Source organism: Mustela putorius, unplaced genomic scaffold (genome assembly GCF_011764305.1).
Source record: "Mustela putorius furo isolate JIRA1106 unplaced genomic scaffold, ASM1176430v1.1 tig00003909_pilon_pilon_pilon, whole genome shotgun sequence".
Classification (NCBI taxonomy): Eukaryota; Metazoa; Chordata; class Mammalia; order Carnivora; family Mustelidae; genus Mustela; species Mustela putorius.
This window is the reverse complement of record NW_025422057.1, coordinates 950,633-974,290: the sequence shown is the minus strand read 5'-3', so window position 1 is coordinate 974,290 and position 23,658 is coordinate 950,633. Positions and strand designations below refer to the sequence as shown.

Below are 23,658 nucleotides of genomic sequence, written 5' to 3'. Positions count from 1 at the left end.
AGGGCGCCTCAGGGCAGCCCAGGGGGCCCAGATGGGGGTCCAGGAACAGCTGGCGGAGGCGGGGTGGGGCGGAGGGAGCCTGGCGGTGCCCCCGACCCGTGGTCCCAGGGAGGAGACCGGTCTGGTCCTGGGCTCTGGCGCCGGGGCAGGGCCCGGATGGGACTCCCGGGAGCTCAGGAGGCCGGCGGCGGGCGGGAGCGCAAGGCGTGTGCGCGCGCGAGAAAGACGGGGTCTCGCTGGGCCTCCTCCCTCTCCGCCTCAGCCAACCTACCCCCCCTTCTCCCACTGGTCTCCGGGGCCCAGCACAGGCGGCGCTCGGGGACCGCACGGGGACCGCAGGCAGGAGCTCGGTTCTCCCCTCCCTGTCGTCGGGTCCAGACGCCCGGGAAGGGCCTCTCTTCTCCCTGGCAGCACAGCCCACCCCCAGCTCAAGGCGCTGCTCCCCCCGGGGGCCTGGGGCTGCGGGAAAAGCTAGTTCTGTGGGGCCGCCTGCCCCAAGTTGGCCTGTGCAGACAGGTGGGTCACGGGCTCTCCAGGGCCCCCCGGGCTCAGCACGGGCTCTCCAGGCCACCATGAGCCTGGAGGAGGCTGGGCCCACCTCAGGGAGCAGCATTCCCGGCAGGACCTGGAGGAAGGAAGGCAGGGGAGGGAGGCCTGGGGTTCTGGGGGTCCGTGGGGAGGCCAGAGCGTCCCCTCCTGTTTGGGAGAGAGCTAATGGCCCCAGCCCAGCAGAGACAGGAAATTCCTAATCGGGGGGTCTTCAACCACAGGAGAGAGAGAGCCCCGAACCCCGCAGAACGAGGTCTGCCCCCTCCCCCACCACATCACCCTCCTCCCGGGGGACCCGGCCCCTCCCTGCCCTGCCCCAGCACCCAAGCTCTTCCGGGAACTTGGGCTTCGTCTTGCACTTTCTGTTTTTTCAATCATTTTAATGAAATAAGTTTTCAAAAACCTGTTCATTATAGAAAAGGTAAAAATACAAAAATAAGTTTCCTTTTGGGGAAGAAATGGGTAAGAGATCACGGGGTGGACGGAAGGGGGAGCGGCCGTGGAGCCCACCGGACATGCACTCTCGCAAGGCAGGGGTGTGGTCCGGGCTGCGGTGCTGCCCTGGCCGCCCGGGAGGACCCAGGACCGTCTCCCCAGGGCCCCGTGGACTCGCGGTGAGGACTGAGGACGGGTAGGGGTCAGCCAGGTGCAGCTGGGGGCGGTGCCAGGAGGACCGGCCTGTGCCCTGCGGGAGGGAGGGGGCCGGAGTGGGCGTCCCCTTCCCAGTGTGGACCCCTCCCCGCCCCCTGACTTGCCGCCTTGCTTCAGTGTAGGAAACATTCACACTGTTTTTCTGCGTCCGCGTGTGATTTCCAGCGTCTACCAACGAGCACTGGTGTTCTGAGGGGTCCTGACCAGCCAGCGGGCCAGACGCTACTGAGGGCGGACGGGCTGGTCTTCCTGGGGTCCAGAGGGCGCTGGGACAGGCGGTCAGGGAGGGAGGCGAGTCCTGTCCTCATGGACGTCTACCTCGGGACCTGGGGCCTGGGAGGCCCACGCTGGGGGCAGGAGACACGACTCCCCCCACCAGGGACCTGGCAGGCCACACCCTGTCTGGTGTCTACAGGGCACAGAACAGACCCAGGCCTTCGGGGCCAGCCCCCGGCGTGGGGGTCCCTCGGACCCGCATCAGGCCAGGGCAGCCACCCTGGCCGCCGTCAGCTGAGCGGGGCAGGAGAGGGCGTCGTTCTGCAGGGAAGGAGCACCAGCTCCAGCCAGGCACGCGTGCGGGCACAGGGCCACCAGCGTGCCCACGCAGCAGGGCGCGGGCGGGTCCGGGAGTCCGATGGAGCCAGCCCGAGATCACGGGCCTCCACCCCGAGCCTGGCTCCTCAGCTCCCCCTGGGGCCACAGTATCTCCTCGGCTGCAGCCGGATGACAAGGACGTACGTGCAGACCCCAGAACGGTGCCCCCCAGTTTCCTGGGAATGCACCTGTCTCAGGGTCTGCAGGCGCCCCCGGGTCCGGGAGGCTGACTCACAGGCAGATCCCCCTCAGGTGCCCTCTGCCGCCCCTCCCAGCAGAGCTGCCGGGGGACCCCCTGGAGCTTCCCACCCACGTGTGCCCTCGCCAGGACATTGTAGGGGCTGTCCTTCCGGCTTACGCCCTCCAGGTCTGTGACTGGATTTCTCAGAGGCCGCTGCCGTGGAAGCCACTGGAACACACATTAGCCCACGACATGCAGCGCGTATGCAAACAGATGTGTGTGCGTGTGCATGTGCCCACCGGAGAGCCAACACACCTGTGTGCGCACGCGTGTGCCAGAGAGTGTGCACACGTGTGCATGCGCGTGCTGGAGAGGACGGTGCATGCGCGCATGCATGAGCATGTCAGAGAAAGTGTGCATGTGTGTGTGCTGGAGTGTGTGCATGTGCGTGCACATGCCTGTGTGTGTGTGTGTGTGTGTGTGTGTGTGAATGCCTGGAAGGTTCTCTTCACCCTCCTGGAAGCTGTGAGAACGGCCGAGCCCCACCCCAGCCCCACCGCCCGGCAGAGGCAGACTGCGAGGGTCAGGGAGCCCTGTGCTTCGGAGGGAGAAGCGGGAGCTCCACGACACCTGCGTCTGGGCCGGGGGCTCTGTGAGGGTCACACAGGGTTCGTCCCAAAACAGCACGGCCCCCCCTTCACCAGACAAGGGGACCCTGGCCAAACGCCGACCCCTGGGACTGACCTGCAGACATGGGACACTGTCCCTGGCCTGCCTGCCGGGCAGCCCGGAAGGGTGGGGAGCTCACCGGCCTTCGAAAGGAGCCGCCTCTGTGAGGCCTTGGGGGGCAACCAGGGCCCGGCAGAGGGAGGGAACGTGTCGCTCAGGGCACAGCAGAACAGGCAGGCCCCGGCCTGGGGCTCATAGTGGGCAGGCGCCACCGGCCAAGGAGGAGGTTTGGGGGGATCCACTTGGTTGAGGAGGGGACTGTGGTGTCGTCGTTGGTGGGGGGGATGGAGAGCTGCAGCTGTGGGCAGAAAACCGTGAGCCCGATGGGGCAGCTGTGGGGAAGATGACCCTGAGGCCCCCTGTGCCTGGGGGACGCTGCCCCAGAGTGGCCGCCTGGTCCCCGGAAGCAAGTGGAGCTGCCCTCACAGCTGGAGGCCAATGGGGCTCCAACCCCTGAAGGAGGCCCCTGGGTTAGCCAGCCCCACCCTGGGGCCCCCTGCTGCCCACTGAGCACCCCGCAACCTGGTCCCGAAGCCTGTGGGGGTTGTGGCTGGGGTGGGGTGGTGGGGGCCGGGGGCACAGCCTCGCAGGGCACGGGTGCCCTCTTCTGGCCACTTTGTCGAAGACACAGACCCCGCCAGCACGCAACGGCCGGCGCTCAGGTGTCCAGCTGCCCAGGCGTCCTGAGAGGAAGGCGCCCGCTGGGTTTGAACCACTCTGTGCCTCGGTTTCCACTTCGGAACCCCAGGACCGTGCGACCCCGTCCTAGGGCGTGCGGGGGAGTCCGGATGCATGAAGCTCCTGCAAACAGCAGAGCCCGACACGTGTCCCAGGGCTGTTCCGGGGACGCTCCAGCCCCCGCGGAAAGCCCCCCAAGGCCCACGGAGGGCAGGGCTCAGGCCACGGCGGGGGAAGCGCCTTCGCAGGGCCGTGGTGCCACCTGCTGACGCTTCCAGGCATTGCGCCCCGAGTGGCCACAGCACACCAGCTGGTCCCAGGGGTGGTGCGATGCTCCCAGACGCGGCTCACGGAGGCTCCCCGAGACCAGACACAATCCCTTCTACCCGAAGTGAGGGCTTTAAAAACACATTTACCTGCACAGACGTTTGCCGGCGAGGACAGGAAGTACGTGGAAGGAGGCTGGTCTCTGGCTTCTAGGAGCTCAGCCCCCTCGGGGGCCTGGGTGGAGGCCCCAGGACGGATGCCGGCCACTCTGTGCTGGGCGCCCTCGCAGGAAGCACCTGGAGCAGGGACCATGGCCTCGGGCGACGGCTCACACAGGTGGTGGCCCCAGCCTTCCCCCGCCCCGACCCCCAGCAGGACACAGTCTGAGTCACCCGCTAGTCCCGGCGCTACCTGCATTCACCACCCTTCCAGAGAGTGAGAACTGCATCCGTCCGTGCAGCAGCTGCAGCCTCAGAACGAGCAAGACCTGGGGCATCTTCCTTCGGAGACGCTGCCTCCTGAGGCTGCAGACGGAGACGCTGCGTCCCGAGGCTGCAGACGGAGACGGCCGCACCAGCGCAGCCCAGCACGGGCAGGGACGGGGCAGCACGGAAGCTGGGGTGGAGGGCAGACAGAGTCCTCCGTGCTCGGTCTCCCTGTGAGGGGACAGGTCATCTCCACAGCAACCACAAAGCTTGCAGCCGTGTTCTCCTGGCGCTGGCGGACCTGTGCACACACCCTGCCCGGAGCGCCACGTCTGCTCAGACATGAGCCTGCATGAGACCAGCGGCCTGGGGTCTGGAACCCTCCCGTGCAGCTCAGAGTCTGGTCCCGGGACTTTCAGACCTGCTGTCCTGGGGTCTACAGATCGCAGACCCTTTCCCTGAGCCCAGAGCCTTCTGCGAGAGTCCCCTCAGTGGGTCTGTGCCAGCCAGCACTCAGGGCCTTGTTCTCAGGAAAGCCTGCCCTATTAGCTTTCCATGTCAGACAAAGCTCCAGCAGGGCAGCCGACCAGCCCCAGACAGCGAGGACATCGGTGGGCTTCATGGCGTGCCTTTGTGTTTCAGACAGATTTCCTGGGTGGCGTCCGCACACCGCCCGTGGAGCTGCCCCTTGCCGGGAAGGCCACCGCCTGCCTGCTCTCGGCTGACTGAGAGCCGGGGGCAACGAGAAGGGGTATAGGCCCTTCAGCATCCATCAGAAGGTCCTGCCGCAGACCGAAATGCCGTCTCATCAGATGTGGTCGCTCTCGGGCCTGGACTGGAGCCTGGAGAGCCACGACGGCCGGGGTCCCAGAACGAGGCGCACTCAGGCATCCGGTGTGTGGTGGGACCCCGCGTCGGCAGTTACAGCGCTTTGGGGGTCTCAGAGACACCCTGTGGGCCCGTCTATTTTTAAAAATTCAACCCCACAAAGACTGGCTCCAACCACCCAAACCCGAGTCCAGGGGGCCCCGCACCCATGCGGAGCCGTCAAGGTGGCCTCGTGCTGGTTGGACGGACAGGAATGTGGCTCCGATCCTGCCCTTTCCTGGGAATGGCGTGCCAGTGCCAGCTGGTGCTGCAGGGCTGCGGGTGGGGAAGAAGAAGCGGCAAAAACATTCCCCCAAGAGACGCTGCCTCTGCCATCACTGCCGAGAGACTGTCCCTGAGGGAAGGTCCTCCTGTGATGCTCAGAATGACTTCCCAGGAGCAGCTGGGTGAGGGGCACCCTGGGGGCAGTGGGAGGTGAGCCCAAACAGGTGTAGCCAGACTGTTGCCTGCTCCCACCTTCCTGGGGCTGCTCCAGGAGTCATCAAGTTCAGGTCTGGCCAGGAGGCAGCCCCATCCCGCCGGACGCACAACAGTGCCCACCTCTGCCAGCAGAGGGCACCCTGCGTGCATGCGTTGGGGCCCTGCATGCCCAGGACCCACCCAGTACCCGGCTCTACTGGGACCCCACCCATTTCACAAGGCCTAGAGACTGCCCCAGACGCCACAGCACAAACATTGCCCCAGAGAAACCCTCCAGCTACAAACCTGCAGAGCCACCTCAGAAGACTTCAAAGTTTAAAGAACAAAATGAGTGTCCCCCTCCACTCCCCAAATAGAGACACCAGACACCCCTCATCCTCCGGGGAGTTCCTCCCAGGTGGTCCCCCCTAAAGGCAGCTGCTATTTCCCCACATCTCTCACCTTCTTTACCTGTACCCTGACTTTATTAGGGCCCTTGTGAGCACCTTGTGAACACTGCCAAACTTACCCCAAGAATCCTGCGGTGACACCTTGCTGGGCATGCCATGCTTGAGCTGCCATGTCCCCATCATCAGCAGCAGCATCTCCCTCACCTTCATCATCACCGTCATCTTCATCATCATCTCTCCATCATCATCTCCATCACCGTCATCTCTATCATCTCCATCACATCATCATCATCATCATCATCATCATCATCTCCATCATCATCTCCATCACATCATCATCATCTCCAACATCATCATCTCCATCATCATCATCTCCGTCATCATCATCATCATCTCCATCATCATCATCTCCATCATCATCTCCATCATCATCATCTCCGTCATCATCTCCATCATCATCTCCGTCATCATCTCAATCATCATCTCCAACATCATCATCTCCATCATCATCATCTCCGTCATCATCTCCATCATCATCTCCATCATCATCATCTCCGTCATCATCTCCATCATCATCTCCAACATCATCTCCAACATCATCATCTCCATCATCATCATCTCCGTCATCATCTCCATCATCATCTCCATCATCATCTCCGTCATCATCTCCGTCATCATCATCTCCCTCATCATCTCTGTCATCATCTCCATCACTGTCTCCATCTTCACCATCCTCTCCACCATCTTCATCTCTATCTTCACCATTGTTGTCCCTTTTCATTGAGTCTGAAACCCAAGCTGTGCCTCAGTTTTTAGGCAGTTTTTAGGCAGCACAGGGGGCTTCTCCTCCCTGATTTGGAAATAACTGGGTTCCTAGCTCTGAGCCCAGGAGGTTTTGACTGCTATGGGGCGCCCCAGGAAGCGGTTCAGTGACGTTTGACCCCAGCCAGGCTCCCCATGTGACTGTGACCACAGACAGTCCCTTCCTGTAAGGCCATCGGGCCTCTGAGGTTCTTCCAGGCTGATCATCCATATCTCTGACCAGCATGAGGACAGGAAGTCCAGGAGCCATGGCTGGAGCTCCCAGGGTCAGGGCTGTTGGGGGCTGCACCATGGCTCCTGTGGGCATGTCACTTGGCTGTCCTTGTGGCTGGAGTTAGAACCACATAGGGACTTCCTGTCTGTGCAAGCCCCGGGCTGAGTGTGGACATGCAGTGACCACAGGTGCTTCTGTGTGTCATCTCGTGCGTGTGCATGTGCGTGTATCTCAAGCAGGACTCTGGTCTCTCAGAGGGAGGATTTATGAATTTCTTGTGGCCACTGTAACAAATGACCACAGCTTTGTGGCTTAAAAACATATAAATTTATGGGGCACCTGGGTGGCTCAGTGGGTTGGGCAGCTGCCTTCGGCTCAGGTTATGGTCTTGGGGTCCTGGGATCGAGCCCCGCATCAGGCTCTTTGCTCAGCAGGGAGCCTGCTTCCTCCTCTCTCTCTGCCTGCTTCTCTGCCTACTTGTGATCTCTCTGTCAAATAAATAAATAAAATCTAAAAAAAACAAAAAAACATATAAATTTACCATCTCACAGCTCTGAAGTTCAGACACCTGAAATGGGCCAAGTCCAGGTGGGGGCAGGGAAGTTCTCTGGGGAAGGATGGATGCCCTTGCCCCTCCCAGGTTCCCGAGGAGCCTGCGTTCCTTGGCTCGCGGCCCCTCCCTCCATCTTCAAGCCAGTAGGGGCTTCCCTCTGCCGTTGGGACTCTCCTGCCCCCCACCTCCCTGCAAGGACCCTCGAGAGTACACGGAATCTGCTCACTGTGAACACCTTCCCTGTGCGAACATGGGCTGTTTATCACTTTATCCCACTGTGCCCTGAATCCCCATGGCCGGGCAGGGTGACACACTCACAGATCCTGGGGACTGGACATGGACATCTGGGGGCTTTTATGTCCGCACCATGCAGGGCCTCCTCCCGGGCAGCCGGGCCATTTGCCCTGAGTAGAGGCAGGCGCCCCGTGCAGCACTTAGAGCCCTCAGTCCCCACCGGGGGCAGCTGCGTGGCCGGGAACAGGCTTGGGGCCAAACCTCCTCGTCAGGCAGGAAGAGCATTCTCCGAGGTATGTGATGGCCTGACTTAGCCCCAGCTCCTCTCTCACGGCCCGCAGCGGAGCTGGGTCCCTCTCCTGTGGGTCCCTCTCCTTGCCAGGCCCCTCCCCCAGAGTGGAGGACTTCCTGGAGGAATGAGGGCTGCACAGAATGGACAAGGGACAGGGCATCCCGGCACGAGAGGCCCTGCTCAGTGGTTTGGGCCTGGTTCAAACTGCTCAGGTGTCCCATGAGGGACAGAGAGGAAGGGCTCCTGTTTGCTTTGTGGTTCAGGAAAACCCTAACGATTAAGCTCGGCCCAGTGATGGGTCGTCCACGATGCTGGCCATGTCTGCCCGGCAGCTTCCGGGAGAACGGGACGCAGGGTGACAGCCGTCCACGAGCCTGTCCTGGGCTCGACCCGGCCTTGCTGGGACGGGGAGCAGGCACCGCCATGCTCCCCCAGCCCCCCATCTGCCCTGAACATGGGGGGCCACCGCAGGTCAGATGCCATCAGTTGACTGCCACACGGTCTGGGCAGGCTCCCCTTGCCCAAGGTCCGAGAAGGACACTCCTGTCTTCCTCTCAGCCTCAACCTGACCGGACTTAGGGTTGGGGCTAGGGCTGGGCCCAACTGGGGTCAGGGGGCGTGGGGGCACACCCAGGAACGGCCTCTGCCCTCTCCAGCCAGCCCTGCCTGTCCCTCTCCCGTTCTGAGACCCTGTGCGTCTCCGTCACCGCAGCCCCTGCCCTCCAGCTCGGGCCTCACCTCCTCACTGAAGCATCTCCCTGTCGCTTCCGTCAGGCCCCCAGGCCTCTCTCCCCGCCTGCTCTGGGCCCTCTGCTCGGTGGTCCAGCACCCCTTTGCTACTCATGTGGGGATGCGCGGCTGAGGGAATGATGAAGGAGTGAACGGGCATCACGTGCCGGGGGGGCCTCCCCGGCCTTGCCCATGGGCACTCGGGGCCCAGAGACCATGTCACCCTGCAGGGGACAGGCTTGGGGAGGGCTGTCTGCGCACAGGAGCATCTCCAGGCTGGTGGCTTTGGCTTGGAGCCTTCTTAGAAGGGTTGTCTCTTGCTGGGGAAGGGAGGCTGTATGTGCCCCGGCCTCCTGGGCGGGGGTCCGGGCAGCAGAGACCAGGCCCTCCCAGGAATGTCACCGGGATGCACTGGTCTGCATGACCTCGAGCAGCTGCACCGGGGGGTTCCCGGGAGGCCCAGCCCACCTGCCCCCTCACCCTGCTGCCGTCCGCTGCCGGCCCTTGTGGGCTCCTCCTCCAGCTGCGGGTAAATCGGGTTACGGCTGCGTCTGCTCGCGGGAGGAGGAGCTCCTAAAACCAGGACAGACGGCAGGGCCTCCCCGGGGGGAGTGGACTCATTAGTCGTTTCTAAATTAGACCGAGGGATGGGGACACTTGGCGGGGTCCTGGGAACCCATGGAGTCCCACTCCAGCCCACACAGGGAGGCCGCTGCCACCTCGGAGCCTCAGCCACCTTGGAAATTGATGGTGGCTGCGCGGGGACAGAGCCGGTGGGGGAGGGCGGAGGCCGAGGAAGACAGGGCTGCAGAGATGCGGGCCGGCCGGGAGAGGCTGCCCCTGGGCCCGGCTCCCCAGTGATACAGCCCAGTGCCCTGACAAGGGCCTCTGGCCAGCGGCGAACTCAACAGGAGCCCACAGATGTGCCCCGCGCCCCTTCCAAGCACGGTGGCCATCAGGACCCACGGCAGAGCCCAGACCTTCATCTGGGAACTCGCTTGCCGGAAGGAAGCCAGCAGGAAGCCGGCTGTGTCTGCAGGCCTCTCCAGGCCCCTCTGGGAACAGTGGCTCAGGAAGCTATGGCCGATGGGCGGTCCCTGCTCCCATCGCGGAAACGGGGCAAGACGGGCCCTGCGGTCCTCGCAGCCGGCCAGAGCAAGGACTCGCACTGCGGGGCACCCTGAGGCCCCTTCACCGCCTCCTGCTCCCTCTGCAGACCTTGGCAGGTTCTGGAAATGTCTCGGAGAGGAGAGCCTGACTGGGCTCTTGGGCATCAGGCTGAGCCTGGTGGACATGCCCTGGCTGGGACCAGGGGGGCAGCACCCCCGGCCTCCATTCCATGGCTTGGGGCCATTCCAGGTCTGCTCTTAAAGAGTGAGGGGCGGGTGGGGGCAGACAGAGCGGCAGCCAGACCGGTCCAGGGTGACTTGGAGGCGGGCAGGGCCAGAGCGCGCAGGGACACTTAGACCTTGGGGGGCCCAGCCCCACGCACGCAGCAACGGTGGTTGAGGCCTGAGTCTGGGGTCCAGGACCAGGGACGAGGCCTGGGATGTGGAACAAGAGACAGGGTCGGCCGTTGTGGCTGCAGACGCGGCGCACTCAGGGCTCGGACGGGCTTCGGGACCTCAAGGTCTGGTCACCAGGCATCAGAACGAGCGTCCGGGGGAGGATGGTCGCCCGAGGACGGCCTCCTCAGTCTGCTGGGCACGAAGCCCGGCGTCCGGGCCCAGCTCTCCGTTCACGGACTCGGCAGAGGCCTTGCCCCTTGGGCCTTGGTGTCCTTGCTTATGAACAGGCCCCAAGAAGGACCCTTTGGGCCCCGCACGCCAGGAGGTCGATGTGCCCACTCACAAGACCAGGGAGCAGCACGAATGCACCGGCAGACATCCGTGCTCGGGCCACCTTCCCCGTGCCCCCAACAAGGCAGACATCCGTGCTCGGGCCACCTTCCCCGTGCCCCCAACAAGGCAGACATCCGTGCTCGGGCCACCTTCCCCGTGCCCCCAACAAGGCAGACATCCGTCGGGCCACCTTCCCCGTGCCCCCAACAAGGCAGGTGCAGACATCCGTGCTCGGGCCACCTTCCCCGTGCCCCCAACAAGGCAGACATCCGTGCTCGGGCCACCTTCCCCGTGCCCCCAACAAGGCAAGGCAGACATCCGTGCTCGGGCCACCTTCCCCGTGCCCCCAACAAGGCAGACATCCGTGCTCGGGCCACCTTCCCCGTGCCCCCAACAAGGCAGACATCCGTGCTCGGGCCACCTTCCCCGTGCCCCCAACAAGGCAGACATCCGTGCTCGGGCCACCTTCCCCGTGCCCCCAACAAGGCAGACATCCGTGCTCGGGCCACCTTCCCCGTGCCCCCAACAAGGCAGACATCCGTGCTCGGGCCACCTTCCCCGTGCCCCCAACAAGGCAGACATCCGTGCTCGGGCCACCTTCCCCGTGCCCCCAACAAGGCAGACATCCGTGCTCGGGCCACCTTCCCCGTGCCCCCAACAAGGCAGACATCCGTGCTCGGGCCACCTTCCCCGTGCCCCCAACAAGACCACCTTCCCAGCCCCTCACCTGTCGGCTCCGGGCCTCTCTCCTGATGGACTCTGTGTTCCCAGAAGGGGGTGGTCCTCGGCCCCCAGCACAGCCCAGACAGGAGGCCGGTGGTCAGAGCGAAGCTGGGGGGAGGCCGGCCGTCAGGAAGCAGGCTGCGGGCCTGACAGCAAGAGGCCTGTCTCCTCGAGCAGCAAGTGGGGGCCAAGGCTGGGGCCAAGGAGAGGAGATGGGGTCCCCGCAGAGGGCCGCCGGCCCCGCACTGCCATCTCACAGGGTCTCTCCGGGCACATGTAGGGTGTCCAGACTGCAGATGGGGGCCGAGGTCAAGAGGGCTGGGTTCCGTGCCACGGTCACCCTGCCTTCAACAGCAGGCTGCACTCTGAGGGCCCCCAGTCCCCTGTAGCCAGAGCACCCTTCACCCCGCAGCAGGCTTTGCAACACACGCCTCATGGGCGGCCAGCGCTCGGCCCGGCGCCTGTGCCCCCGGCAGGCTAAGCAGGAACCCTGCCCACTCGTCCTGGAAGGGCCGTGGGCTCTGCCTTCTGCCAGAGCCTCATGTTTCTGGCTTGCTGTGTCCAAGCCTGGCCCTGGCCCCAGCCTCCTGAAGGGCCAAGCCCGAGGGGAGGCCTTCCTCTCCAGGAACCCTCCGAGCGCTCTGCCATGCCATGGGTGTGAGGGCCCGACCAGTCCAGTGCACCGGGCGGCACGCCGTGCTGGGCTGGGATGAAGGGAACAGACCCCGAGGGGGGTTCCTGTCCCTCGGGTCCAGCGGGCTCCTGCGTGTCAGGCGTGTGGACCTCGCCGCTGCAGACAAGCCCACTCCTGTCCTGGGGCCTGCAGTTTATGGGGACACCTCCCCGCCCCCAGAGCTGGAGGAACAGGTGGGCCGGGGGTGTGGCTGGAGGTGGGCACGGGGTCCCCCCTCCTTCCCGGGCCTCCTGGGGGCAGGATGGAGGCTCCTCCTTCTCTGAGAGCAGGGCCGTGGGCCCGAAGGTGGGAGAGGCAGGGCCGGGCCTGGCTCCCAACAAGCCCATCTGGTTTTCTTCTCTGGCTGGGCTCCAGGGAGCCAGGCCTGTCCCAACCCAACCCGGAAGCTTCCTTCCAGGACACCCTGGGGGCCGGGCCAGGCCCCACCCACGGGCCCCAGCAGGAGGAGGAGCTGCGCGGCACAGGGAGCACTGGGCCCGCTCCCGACCCCCGACACAGAGCCAGGCTGTCGCAGGAGTGGGCCGGTGGTGGCCCCGGCAGACCCGCCAACACGAGCCACCCATGGAGGCGGCCAGGTCAGAGGTCACGGTCTGCGCCGGGTTCCCCGGCTACGAGGCTCTGCCCTGACGTGGGCCCGATGCGGACACTGGCCGGCTCCTGCCCGGGGCCTGGGTCTGGAGGTCCCTCGGGGCTCTGTGCAGGGCTGCCACCAATACCCTTGGAGGCCCCAGTGCCCAGGAATTAGGGAGCTCCCCACCCACCAGCACGGTATAGTTCAGAATGAAAACAGCGCTAAGCTGGGAAGTATGGTTCTGCTCTCTCCCCTGGAGACTCCTTGGATGCCGGTTTGGAAATAACAAATACCAAATCCTTTCTAAATATGTCACTGGAGGCCTGGCCCAGTTATGGGCAACCCCCCGCGCCCGCCCTTCACCTACTCCTGGCCGCCTGCCGCCTTAATCCGCCCCGGAGAAAAGCTGCCGAGAGCACAGCCGCATGTGCTTCTCTCCAGGAAGCCCAAGGCCACTCCAGGCTTCAGGGCGCAGCGTCCTCCTGGACTGGAGAGACCTCCGGGAAGGTCTCGCCCTATCCTAGCTCGGCACTGCGAGGAAGATGCTTTCCTCGAGTGTCCTGCTTGGGCTCAGCAGCCCCCCGAGCCAGAACTGGGCCACCCACCCACCCACCCTGCACCAGAAAGGCAAGGGCCAGGCCCCCCGGGAAAGAGGCGACCCTCCCGGGCAAGCGGGAGCAGCACTCGGTTGCGGTCAGCCTCAAGGTCGCACGTCCCTTCAGCAGCCTGTCCTGGAGGTGGACGGCAGTCTGCACCGTGCACTCCCCGTGCGGAGCAGGTCCCTGGTCCTCCGCGCGGCGTGCGAAGCCCACCTACGGGGTGGGGGCAGGGTCCCGGGCAGCGCCAGGCCTCTTTCAACCAGCCCCTCCTGTTGCATCGGGCACACTGAGGCCCAGAGAGGTCAGCCCTGCCTGAGGACACAGGGCCACGGGGGAATCCCGGCCTAGGGAGGCAATAAACGGCCCTCCCCACCCGGCCACCACTGGCTGAGGTCCTGTGGTGTCGACCGCTGAGCTGGGGGCTCAGGCAGGGACAGGGCAGGGCACCCAGCAGGGGACACCCTGAGTGACAACCAGAGAGGGAGGCCTGGAGGTCCAGACCGTGGGCAGTCACCACAGTGCCCGGCTCTGGCCACTTGCTAATGAAGGAACCATCTGCACGAAGGAGGGCCAGCCCGGACGGCAGGACGGGGTTTGAACCAGATGGTGGTCCACAGGAGGCTTCCAGTGAGTGGGCCCAGCCTGCCCCGGGCCCCACCAGCGCCCTGCCAGCCGGAGTTCGGAGGAGCATGCTGGCCACTGCGAAGGAAGAGACCCCAGCCCCCACCTCTCCCCTCAGACCTGCGCCCGTCACCTGGCCCAGATTCTGCTTCTGGAAATACACGCCCAATTAAATAGAAAGCCCAGAGAGAAAACGGGGGTTACACAACACCTCGTTACCAGCGGCTCCCAAGGGCCCAGCGACCAGGCCTGCCCCTGCCGCTGCCCGCCGCCCGCCTGGCCCTGGCTTCCCAGGCGACGATGGCCTCCCTGCCGGCTGGAAGGCACAAGGCAGGGCAGGGAGGCCATGGGGCGCCCGGGGCCCGGCACTCTCTGTCCTGGGAGGGTGACCTGGGGTAGCCTACGGGCCTCTTGTCTTCAGATGGGGGCGCCGCGCCCTCCCAGGGCCGGTGAAGCGACGGCAGGCACAGGTGACTTGCCTGCAGCCCGCTCAGGTTTCCAGGTGGCTCGCGCTGAGCGGGCGAGGAGCCAGAGGGGCGGTAGCCGCCCCAGCTCCATCCCGGCCCCCGGGGTGGGGGTTCCCTGGGCCTGCTGACCCCCACGCTGCCCCGAAGCTCCCCCTGACAGCTGGGAACGGCCGTGTGCACCTGGGTGGGCAGCCCGGACACAGGCTGAGCCGAGGGCTGGCCGCAGGCTCTGGGCAACAGGACCCTGCTGGACCTGGAGGTGTTTATGGCCCCTTGGCTGGGAGGAGCCCCGCCAGGGCCAGCTCCGCGGCTTCCGTGCTGGGCGTCGGCCGCACGAACGCGCCGTGGGCTCCCCTGGGTTTGCCTTCCCTTCACAGCGGGTGCGGCGAGTGTCAGGGCTGCAGAAGCCTGTCGTGCGGCAGACGGCCGGGGCCCCTCCCATCTGGGGCCAGAGGGAACCCTGCGGACCCTGTAGCTGCACCCATGCCCCCAGCACCCTGATGCTCACACCAGGCGGGATCCCTGTAGCCCTAGATGCGGGTGCAGAGGGGGCTGGGGGCGGGCAGGGCCGCGGTGGGAGAGGCGGGCATGAGCAGGGCCAAGGCAGGCAGGTGTCTCCACGGCGAGGGCAGGGCACCTGGGGGTCTGGGGGCGGCGTGCGCCGTGCTTGCCCGGTTCTATTCAGCCCTCCTTCCCGTCGGGGTGCGGGGGCAGGGAGGTTGGGGGGAGCTGCGACACTGTGTCCCCCGGGGGAAACTGCTTATTTGTTTAGGGAAATATGTCAACGGCCCCTTCAGGTCTGAAGGGAAAATCCCAGGCCAGAGACCGAGCCCCGAATCTGAACCAGTGGATGGTCCACCGGGGGGTCCCTTGCAGGAAGAGCTCGGCACCGGCCCCGCGGGGCCTGTGGGGGCAGATGGACCCGGAACCTGGACTGGGTGGTTTGGTGTGGGGTAAATCCTACCTGGCTTTCATCTAATTTCTCTGGTGCTCGGAGGCTCTAGGCTTGTTCACTGTAGACCTTTGGGTCTATTGAAACCCTTGGGTCTTAATCTTTCCCATTTTCCTCTTTTTGTTAGTCTTGGATCTTCTGTGGCAGATGTGTGCCCCGCGTGTCCCTCGGCTTGCTCCACGAAGACCCTCTCACGGGGGAGCCTGTGCGCACCCAAGTCAGCCATATCGTCCTTGGAGGACTCTTCTTGGGGTTTATGCTTAGAAAGTTCTTCTCAAATTCAAAACTGGCACAATACTTACCTTTTATTTACAGCATGATTTTTTCCTCCTTTTTTCATACTTCTCCAATCCATCTGGAATTAATTTATATGCATGCTTGGCCAGGGATAGAACTTGATTTTCTTTTCCAAATAATCAACCGATTTTCCCAGCTGTGCTGGCTGGATACTAGGGACACTTAACCGCCGCCGTGTTCCTGGTCTGCTCCTGGTGGGGTTAGGGCAAACCCGGGAGGCCCGTGGCTGTGGCCTGTGGGAGTCTGGGCCAAGGGACCCCACGGGGAGCCATCTGCCGAGAGACCGCTGCGGGCTGCACCCCCAGTCCGAGACACAGCCCGCAGCGGCCGGCCGGAGAGGGCAGGAGAGAGTGTCCGGCCCCGCTCGGCTCCTGCCCCTCCTCCCTCTGCCAAACCCCACGCAGTGGTGGGGAGCTCGGGGCAGGCAGGTGACCAGGGGCTGTACTCAGTGCGACAAGATGCTGTCAAACTCTCACAACTTAAAGCAACGGGACCGAAGTTGGTAGAACCCATCCCCGACATTCTGAGCCAGAGTCCTTCACCGCGTGGCCGTGGGTGAGCAGGAGGGCTGTGGAGATGTGCCTGCCTTTCTCCCCGAGCCCCCGAGGAGAGGATGCCGGGACTGATCTGCTGCAGGACCTCGGGGCATAACCACAGGACGCGGAAAGCCAGGCAAGTGGGCCCCCGTGTCCAGGCAGGAGGTTGCGGGTCACAGCGGGTCCACGCTTCTGCAGCAAGCAGAAAACGCCAGAGAAAGCACCAAGCTCAAGGCACTGAAGGCAGGGGTGTGCCCCAGAGACATTTCCCCAGCAGGGTTCTCGCCAAACATGTTTGGGCCCAGATGAGAGGCCACTGCTGAGAAGAGAGAAACCCGGGAAACACGCAGTCTAGCTTGGAGGAAAGGCCAGACTGGACCCTGGAGGGGCCTCAGACACAGCACAGGGGGTTGCTGAGTTCGGTGGGCACAGGGGAGGCTGGGAGCCAGACTGAGCAGTTCTGAGAGACGCAGGGAAATCCCTGGCCGCCCCTCCCTCAGGCAGGGAGCTCTGCAAGCATGCCGCAGCCTCTCAAAGCGATCTCTGGTGGGAGCCAGGAACCAGGAGGCTGGAAAGCCGGCCGGAAAGACAGTCAGGCCCCTCATGGCCTCAGACCAGAGGCACGTAGTCCTGCCTCGGATGAGGTCTCCCTCATGCTGTGAGTCAGCCCAGCTAGCTTCAGCCCTGACCACGGAACACCTTCAAGGTATGACCAGTGGAAGAGAATCTTACCCGGACCGCACTGGCTTTTTTTACCCACAGTGTGAAGCCTATAATGGACACTAACCAAACATGGAAGAGGCAAAAATGTATGACCCGTGATTAAGGGGAGAACTAGGCGACGGAATTAGACCCAAAGGTGATCTGGACATCAGAGTTAGCAGGCAAGGACTTTAAATTACGTTATAGAAAACTGAGGAAAAGATGGAAAATTTTACCAGAGAATAGAAATCTTTTTTTTTTTTTTTCCAAAACTGTAATTTAAATTATAAGGGGCACCCAGGTGGCTCAGTCGGTTGAGGCTGAGTGTCCCAACACTTGATCTCAGCTCAGGTCTTGATCTCAGAGTTGCGAGTTCAAGCCCCACACTGGGCTCCATGATGAGTGTGAAGCCTACTTCAAAAATCATAAAAAGATCACATGGATACTTTATAACCATATATCCAGTGTCTGAAATTAAAAACTCAATTAATGCCCTTAGCAGCAGAACACAGGACTGAGGAACCAGACAATAGATTAATGGAAAATACCCAAACTGAGGTGCCGAGAGTAAAGGCAGATAGGGAAAGAAGAAAAAAAACATAGAGGAACATGTAAGACATATGGAGCATGCTCAAAAATTCCAATAATTAGGGCACCTGGGTGGCTCAGTGGGTTAAGCCTCTGCCTTTGGCTCAGGTCATGATCCCAGGGTCCTGGGATCGAGCCCTGCATCGGGCTCTCTGCTCAGCACAGAGCCTGCTTCCTCTTCTCTCTCTCTCTGCCTGCCTCTCTGCCTGCTTGTGATCTCTGTCTGTCAAATAAATAAATTAAAATCTTAAAAAAAAAAGTTTAAAAATTCTAATAATTAGAGTTCCAGAGAGAGAGGAGAGAAATGGGGCGGAAGCAGCGTGCAAAAAGATAGTGACTAGGACTTCCTAGAACAGAGGAAGAACATCAGCCCACAGACTTAAGAAGCTTTGCAAACCTTAGGCAGAAAAATCAAGCTAATGAACAATAAGGCAATTACTAACTCTGGTAAAATATAAAGTTACATAACAAAGGAAATATAATCAAATTACATTTCATGGCTCAGATCCAAATGACATTTACCTAATCTAATAACACATACACTAATTTTGATTTATTAAAAATTATGAGATAGCCCATAAAAGATGGAGGGTGGGGAGAAGTCCATGGGTCTGTTTAATGGTGGAGACAATGTAAGAGAGCTCTAAAATTTCCAAACTAGGAAGCCAATAGATAATATCTAAAATTGAAAAAAAAATCAAGCAATGATAGGAGAAATGTGTTATTTAGAATTTTATGAGGTATGAAGAAATTTTTAAAAGAACTGAAAGTGGTGTCCTCTGGGGAGCCAAAAATTTCTAGAAGTAAGAGGAATGAAGGGACTAGATCATTATGTTATAAACCTTCACAAACAATTCTGACCTTTAAAATTAAACACGTGTTACTTGGATTAAAATTAAGGTGAATGGATATTAAGTATTATCAAATGTCTTCTGTGGTATTCATTAATAAATTGTCATATTTTTCATTAACCTGTAAGTACAATAAAACTATTGATATGGCTTCGATTTTATAATTTTAACTGATCATTGTCTTCAAGAGATAAATCCCACGCACTCAGTGTATTGTTCATTGAAGAGAGTGACTGCATTCAACTTGCTATGAATGTTTTTGGAATTCTTACTCTGTGTTTGTCATTGAGACTGTAGCATAATTTTCTTTTTTTCTTTTCTTTTCCTTATTTTATTTTATTTAGAGAATGAGGTGAAGGGCAGAGGCAGAGGCAGAGGGAGGACCCTAAGCTGGAGCCTGGTGTGGGGCCCGATCCCAGGACCCCGAGATCGTGATCTGAGGTAAGATCAAGAGTCGGACACTTAACCAACCGAGGCTCACCCAGGCTCTCCACCATCGTTTTTCTTTAATGTTGTCTTTGCCAAATTTCAGTGTCAGGGTTAAACTAGATTCATAAAATTAATTTGGAAGATTTCCTTTCTTTCTTTCTTTAAAGATTTTATTTATTTATTTGACAAACAGGGATCACAAGTAGGCAGGGGGCGGGGGGAAGCAGGGTCCCCGCGGAGCCGAGAGCCCGATGCGGGGCTCGATCCCAGGACCCTGAGGCCACGACCTGAGAGGAAGGCAGAGGCTTTAACCCACCGAGCCCCCCAGGCGCCCTGAAACAACAAGTGTGCTCCCCGTTGGAGAATCGAACCCTGCGTGACAGGCAGGGATACTCACCACTATACTAACGAGGATCTCTTTTCTTAAGTCGGCTCCACGCCCAACATGGGGCTTGAACTCATGATCCTGAGATCAAGAGTCACACACTTCGTCAACTGAGGCAGCCAGGCACCCCTGAGAAAATATTCACATACATATATATGGCTTTTTCCACATATATATTTTTTTCACTTACACATATATATTTATATCAGTTTCCATCTTGTATGACATTGGGAGGACCTGTTGTTCACCCCCATAAGACTGTGTCGCTCTGCCGCCGCCGCTTCCGGGAGAAATTCTCCTGGGAACTTTCACACTCGATCCATGTGTGTTCACCTGTTAAACTTTTTCAAATTTCCTCTTAAGGCAATTTTGGAAAAGCCCATTTTCTTAGAAAATCAACCAGATTTTCTAGAGGTCCAGATTCGTTTTAATGCTGTATACTTTTCACTTATAATTATTATGTGATGTGATTTTTTTTTAAGAATTGTCTTTGACGCTTTATCACAAAACACAATTATTTGGATTCATTCAACATATCATTGGTTTTAAAACTCACTACGATTTTTTAAAATTGAAATTGAAATCCATCATCGCTGTGTCCTCCGTCGGGCGCCCGCTCGGGGCCGCGCTGGGAAGCAGGGACGCACGTTCTCCGCCGCCTCTAAAGCACAGTCCCCACCTCCGGTTTCCGTCCAGTTTCGCTGGGATCTGCCCGTTGCCTCCTTTCTGTCGGAATCTCTTCGCTCCCCCGTCAGTGCGGCGGCCGCTCGCCTGCGAAAGTCTTGTCTTGCTCGACTCGGTCTGTTCCTTCTCTCTTGCCTCTCCCGCACGTTGATCCTGGATTCTGAACGAGAACTCAGAGCAGACACGTCGACATTCGCATTCTCTGTTAGAACATCTTTAGTAAAGAATGTCTTCTGTCTTCTTCTTGATTGTTACATTCTATATTTTCATTAATTTTGTTAATTTTTTTAGATTTTGTTTATTTGTGTGAGAGAGAGATCGAGGGGGCAGAAGCAGGGGGAGCGGGAGAGGGAGAAGCCTGCTCCCCGCTCGGCCAGGCTCCACCCCAGGACCCCAGGACCCCGACCTGCGCCACAGGTGGACGTTCAGCAGACGGGGCGGCCCAGAGCCCATTCGCTCTTCTTCAGGATGAAGGACTTTTACAGGCCCGAGTGGCTTTGTTCAGGGTGTGTGCGCGTTTGTGTGTGTTTATGCGCTCCCACGCGGAAGGGCCGTGTGTGTGTGGACACTTGTGTGTTTGTGGATGTGTGTGTTCGCGCACCGGTGTGTTTCCCGAGCGTCCTCCTGGGCGGTCAGAGGCCTCGAGGACCTGGGGGGTGTGGACATCTGTGAGCAGAAGCTTCCCGCTTCCCTCCTGCCCATTTGCTTTCTGACATAGCCGAAGGGGGTTGAGGCACCCAGTCTGCGGCCGCCCCTGATGTGCGCTCGTCCCCCTCAATGACCCAACACTGCTCTCTCCTTCCAGAGAGCCGTGGAGAGCCACCGCTCCAGGACGACCTGGCCCTCACCGCTCTGGCTACAGCCCCAGGGCCACGTCTGTCTCCAGCTGGGCTGTGTCCCGGGACCCCAGTCCCGGAGCGATCGCGTGGGGCTCCTCGGGGCTCCCCCTCAGGCCTGTCTGGGCTGTCCGCAGGCCGAGAATCTGACCTTCCCGGGGGAGCGTGTGTCTGGCATCTGCTCTGAGTTCTAGAGCTCCTGGGGGGCTCCTGCCGGCGATCGACGAGCCATTCGATCTTCGGTGAGCTGAGCTCCTGCGTCCCGCGGCCCTGTGGCATTCTGGCAGCTCAGTATCCATCAGCAGCAACCTTTGCGTCTGTCAGCCACCTGGCTTGCCTGTGTGTCCCAAATGCCAGGGCCCTAACACTCGTCAGAGCAGCCTGTAGGCTCAGGGACGTCTGGCTGAGACTCCCATGCCCCAGGCAGGCCCCACTGCCCCGTCCTGTCCCGCTCGGAGGACACGGGGGGCCCACTGCCCACAAGGAGCCTGGGCACCCTCGTGCAGGCAGCCGGGCCCCCCCAGAGCTTCTGTTCCTTGTCCTTCTGCCGGCCAGACCCCCCTTCCGAGGCCTGGGCCCTCCCCACCCCGCCTGACTTCTGCCGGAAGTCTGACCCCACCTCAGCTCTCCACCGGCCTCCTGATTACACATGTGCCTGATTATGCGATCCCCGTGCCCCTTGCCCTACGCTCACTCCTCGGGGGTCATGGGCCTCACCTGTCCCAGAAAGCCTTCCCCAGGAAGCCCGGGGCCCCCACTGCTCACCTGCTCCCCAGCACGGGGCCAGTCAATGGAGCTGCTGGGAGCTGATGGACGCCAGCCTGGGCTCCTGTGCTCTGTGACCATCTGCTGCTGTGGACTGCTCCCTCAGAGGTGGCCTGGGACACCCCTACCCCTTCCAGGGCCCTGGTCCTCCGAGGGGTCAGGAGAAAGACCACCAGCCTGGGAAGGAGTCAGAGCCACCCGCTGCCCAGAGAGTCTCCTGACCACAGCCGCCACAGGGTGTGTGGGGTCGTGTGCACGCCTGGTTGCTGGGCAGGGGTGAGAGGGTGGTCATGTGGCCCAGGGCCACATCCCGGGCAGGCTTGCTCACCAATGCCCTGGGCCCGGCAGCTGCGGCCCACAGAACCGTGGCTCAGAAGTGGCCTGGCCGGAGAGCACGGAAGGCCGGCCTGGTGACTCCAGGGGGCCATGGCTGTGTTTAGGCCTGGGGGCCCCAGGGCAAGAAGACGCCTCTCCTGTTGTGGTCAGCAGGGGCTGGGGCTCCCCTGCTTCATGCTGCCTTAGCACGTAGTAGGTGCACACACGCGGGGTTCTCCCCAGCCTCCAGGTCTTCTGCGAGCGGGGGACAAGGGGCTGTGGAACTATACTGTGGAGCGGGGGACAAGCAGAGGCCGAGCAAGGGAGCTGAGAAGGCTGGCCTCGTCCCGTGTCCCCAGCCGGCCTCACGAGAGGCCGGGGAGGCGCTGGGACAGGCTCCCGGATGGAGAGAACTTCTGCAGGCCTCGCCAGGAGGGCCTCGGAGTGCTGCCGTGGACCCCCCGACTCTGATCCCTGAGTTGGCCTCTGGGTCCTCAGCACCCCCTGGGAGCTCAGAAGGGGTGGGGTGCCTTAGGCTGACCCCTGCATGGTCCCAGAGGCCCCCAACCACCTCGGGCCTCCTGGGCCTTGTGGCCCTATCCCGCGTGGCCGCTGAGGAGGCCCAGAGGAGGGGAAGAGCCCTGGGGGACACTCCCGTGACACCCTCCACTCCCTGGGACCTGGGGCCCACAGGGGGGCAGTCCCCTCTCAGCTGGACAGAGGGGTGTTGCTGAAGAGGCCGGGCGCCGTGAGGAAAGCCTCGGGAAGGCGGCGCGGTGCCCCCGCCGCAGACCCCAAGCACTGGCTTCTTCGCTGAAACCCTGTACACCCTCCTGGAACTGTGTGCCTCAGACCCACAGGCCATGCTGAGGGTGCCCTGAGTCCACAGGGGGGTCTGGAGGGAGCAGCAAAGCACCGTGAAGGCCCAGGGAGGTCCCACGGGGGCGGCTGGTGGGTCAGCGCAAATCCGGGCTGTGTGGTCCAAAGCCCGCCGGCACCACCCCTGGGCTCGTTGCCACAAAGTGCCACAGGCTGGGGCCTTCCACACCAACCCCGCTGGCTCCCAGCCCCGGAGGCAGAGGCCTGAATCCAGGTGTGGCCACGGGTCCTCCCAGCCTCCCAGAGCTCCTGGGGCTCCCTTCTGTCAGGTCAGGTCACGCTCTGTGGTTCCAGGAGGAGGGGAATTTGGGCTGACGAGCCTGACCCGGGCATGGATCCCAGGGTCTGGGAAGGAGGTCTGAGAGCCCTGCCATTTCCCGAGGGGCCTCCTGATGTGGGCCCTGATGGCCAACGAGCAGGGGGCACCTCGCCGAGCCATCCCCATGCTGGGGAGAGCCCACTGGGGATCTGCTGTCCCCTTCTTGCTGCCTGCTCAGTCCAAGTGGTTCTCCTACAGCCTCGGGCTTCTCAGTCCACGGGCTTGTCATCAAGCCACGTCCAGTCTTTGACACATGCCGGCTCCTGGTTGTGGGCCCCCAGGACGGAGCTGCCACCCCTCGTGAGACGCTGGAGTCGGGGTCCACGTGGACACATAGAAGCCTCTGCTCACAGGGCCTTCCCAGCATGTGGGACACACTGACAGTGGCCGCTGGCCCATGGACGCTGGCCCAACCGTGGGGACAGGCGAGCGCGTCCTGGCCCTGCTTCCTTCATCCCGCACGCACTCGCTCATGAATGGACAAGGGCAGACAGCCTGTTTCCTGGGCGTGCCCTCACAGAGCTGTGTTTCTTCTGTCTGTGACCCTGGGACAGAAAGCTCCACGCTCCGTTCCCCGACACGGCTGACTTGCATTCTGAACCCTCCGCTGGCCAGTGAGGAAGCAGGTGTATCAGAGCCACACGAGTCCTTTCCTGAGCCACACTCTGACCCCCTCTGGAGGTCACGTGTCCACCTGGGTCCCAAGACTGGGGTGGGGTCTCGTGCTTCTGTGCTGCTGCGAGGCCCATGGACAAAGAGGAGCTCTTCAGGGCAGATCCAATCCCAGGCCTCCTCCAACACACAGAACCCGGCAGAGCCACGTGGTCCCTGGGGTCACAGAGTATCTTCTCGTGCTCCTCAGAGGCACTGGAGAACCACGAGCTATAGCGTCACATGCCTGAGAAAGTCCTCCTGGGAGCCCACCAGCAAGCCCAGAAGATTCTGGAAACCCCGTTTGGAGCACAGCAAGAAATTGTTCCAGATGCTTC

General features: G+C 61.4%; 1 protein-coding gene across 1 annotated transcript; it reads right to left on the bottom strand.

Moving 5' to 3' along the window:
• Positions 1-937: 937 nt before the first annotated feature.
• On the bottom strand, positions 938-6,044 carry LOC106005695. Its single transcript, XM_013055676.2, has 3 exons — positions 4,061-6,044; positions 3,799-3,945; positions 938-3,505 (listed from the first exon to the last, which is right to left on the bottom strand). The coding sequence occupies exons 1-3, from the start codon at positions 4,416-4,418 to the stop codon at positions 3,363-3,365; spliced, it is 648 nt and encodes a 215-aa protein (XP_012911130.1). The 5' UTR covers positions 4,419-6,044; the 3' UTR covers positions 938-3,362.
• Positions 6,045-23,658: the final 17,614 nt, after the last annotated feature.

Bases quoted from the DNA above. Each gene is read 5' to 3' on its own strand.
- LOC106005695 (XM_013055676.2), bottom strand. From the start codon at position 4,418: ATGTCTGAGCAGACGTGGCGCTCCGGGCAGGGTGTGTGCACAGGTCCG. The intron at 3,946-4,060 runs GTAGCGCCGGGA...TCCCTGCTCCAG, and splicing joins TGGAAGGGTGGTGAATGCAG to GTGCTTCCTGCGAGGGCGCC. The intron at 3,506-3,798 runs GTAAATGTGTTT...TGCTGTTTGCAG, and splicing joins GCCGGCAAACGTCTGTGCAG to GAGCTTCATGCATCCGGACT.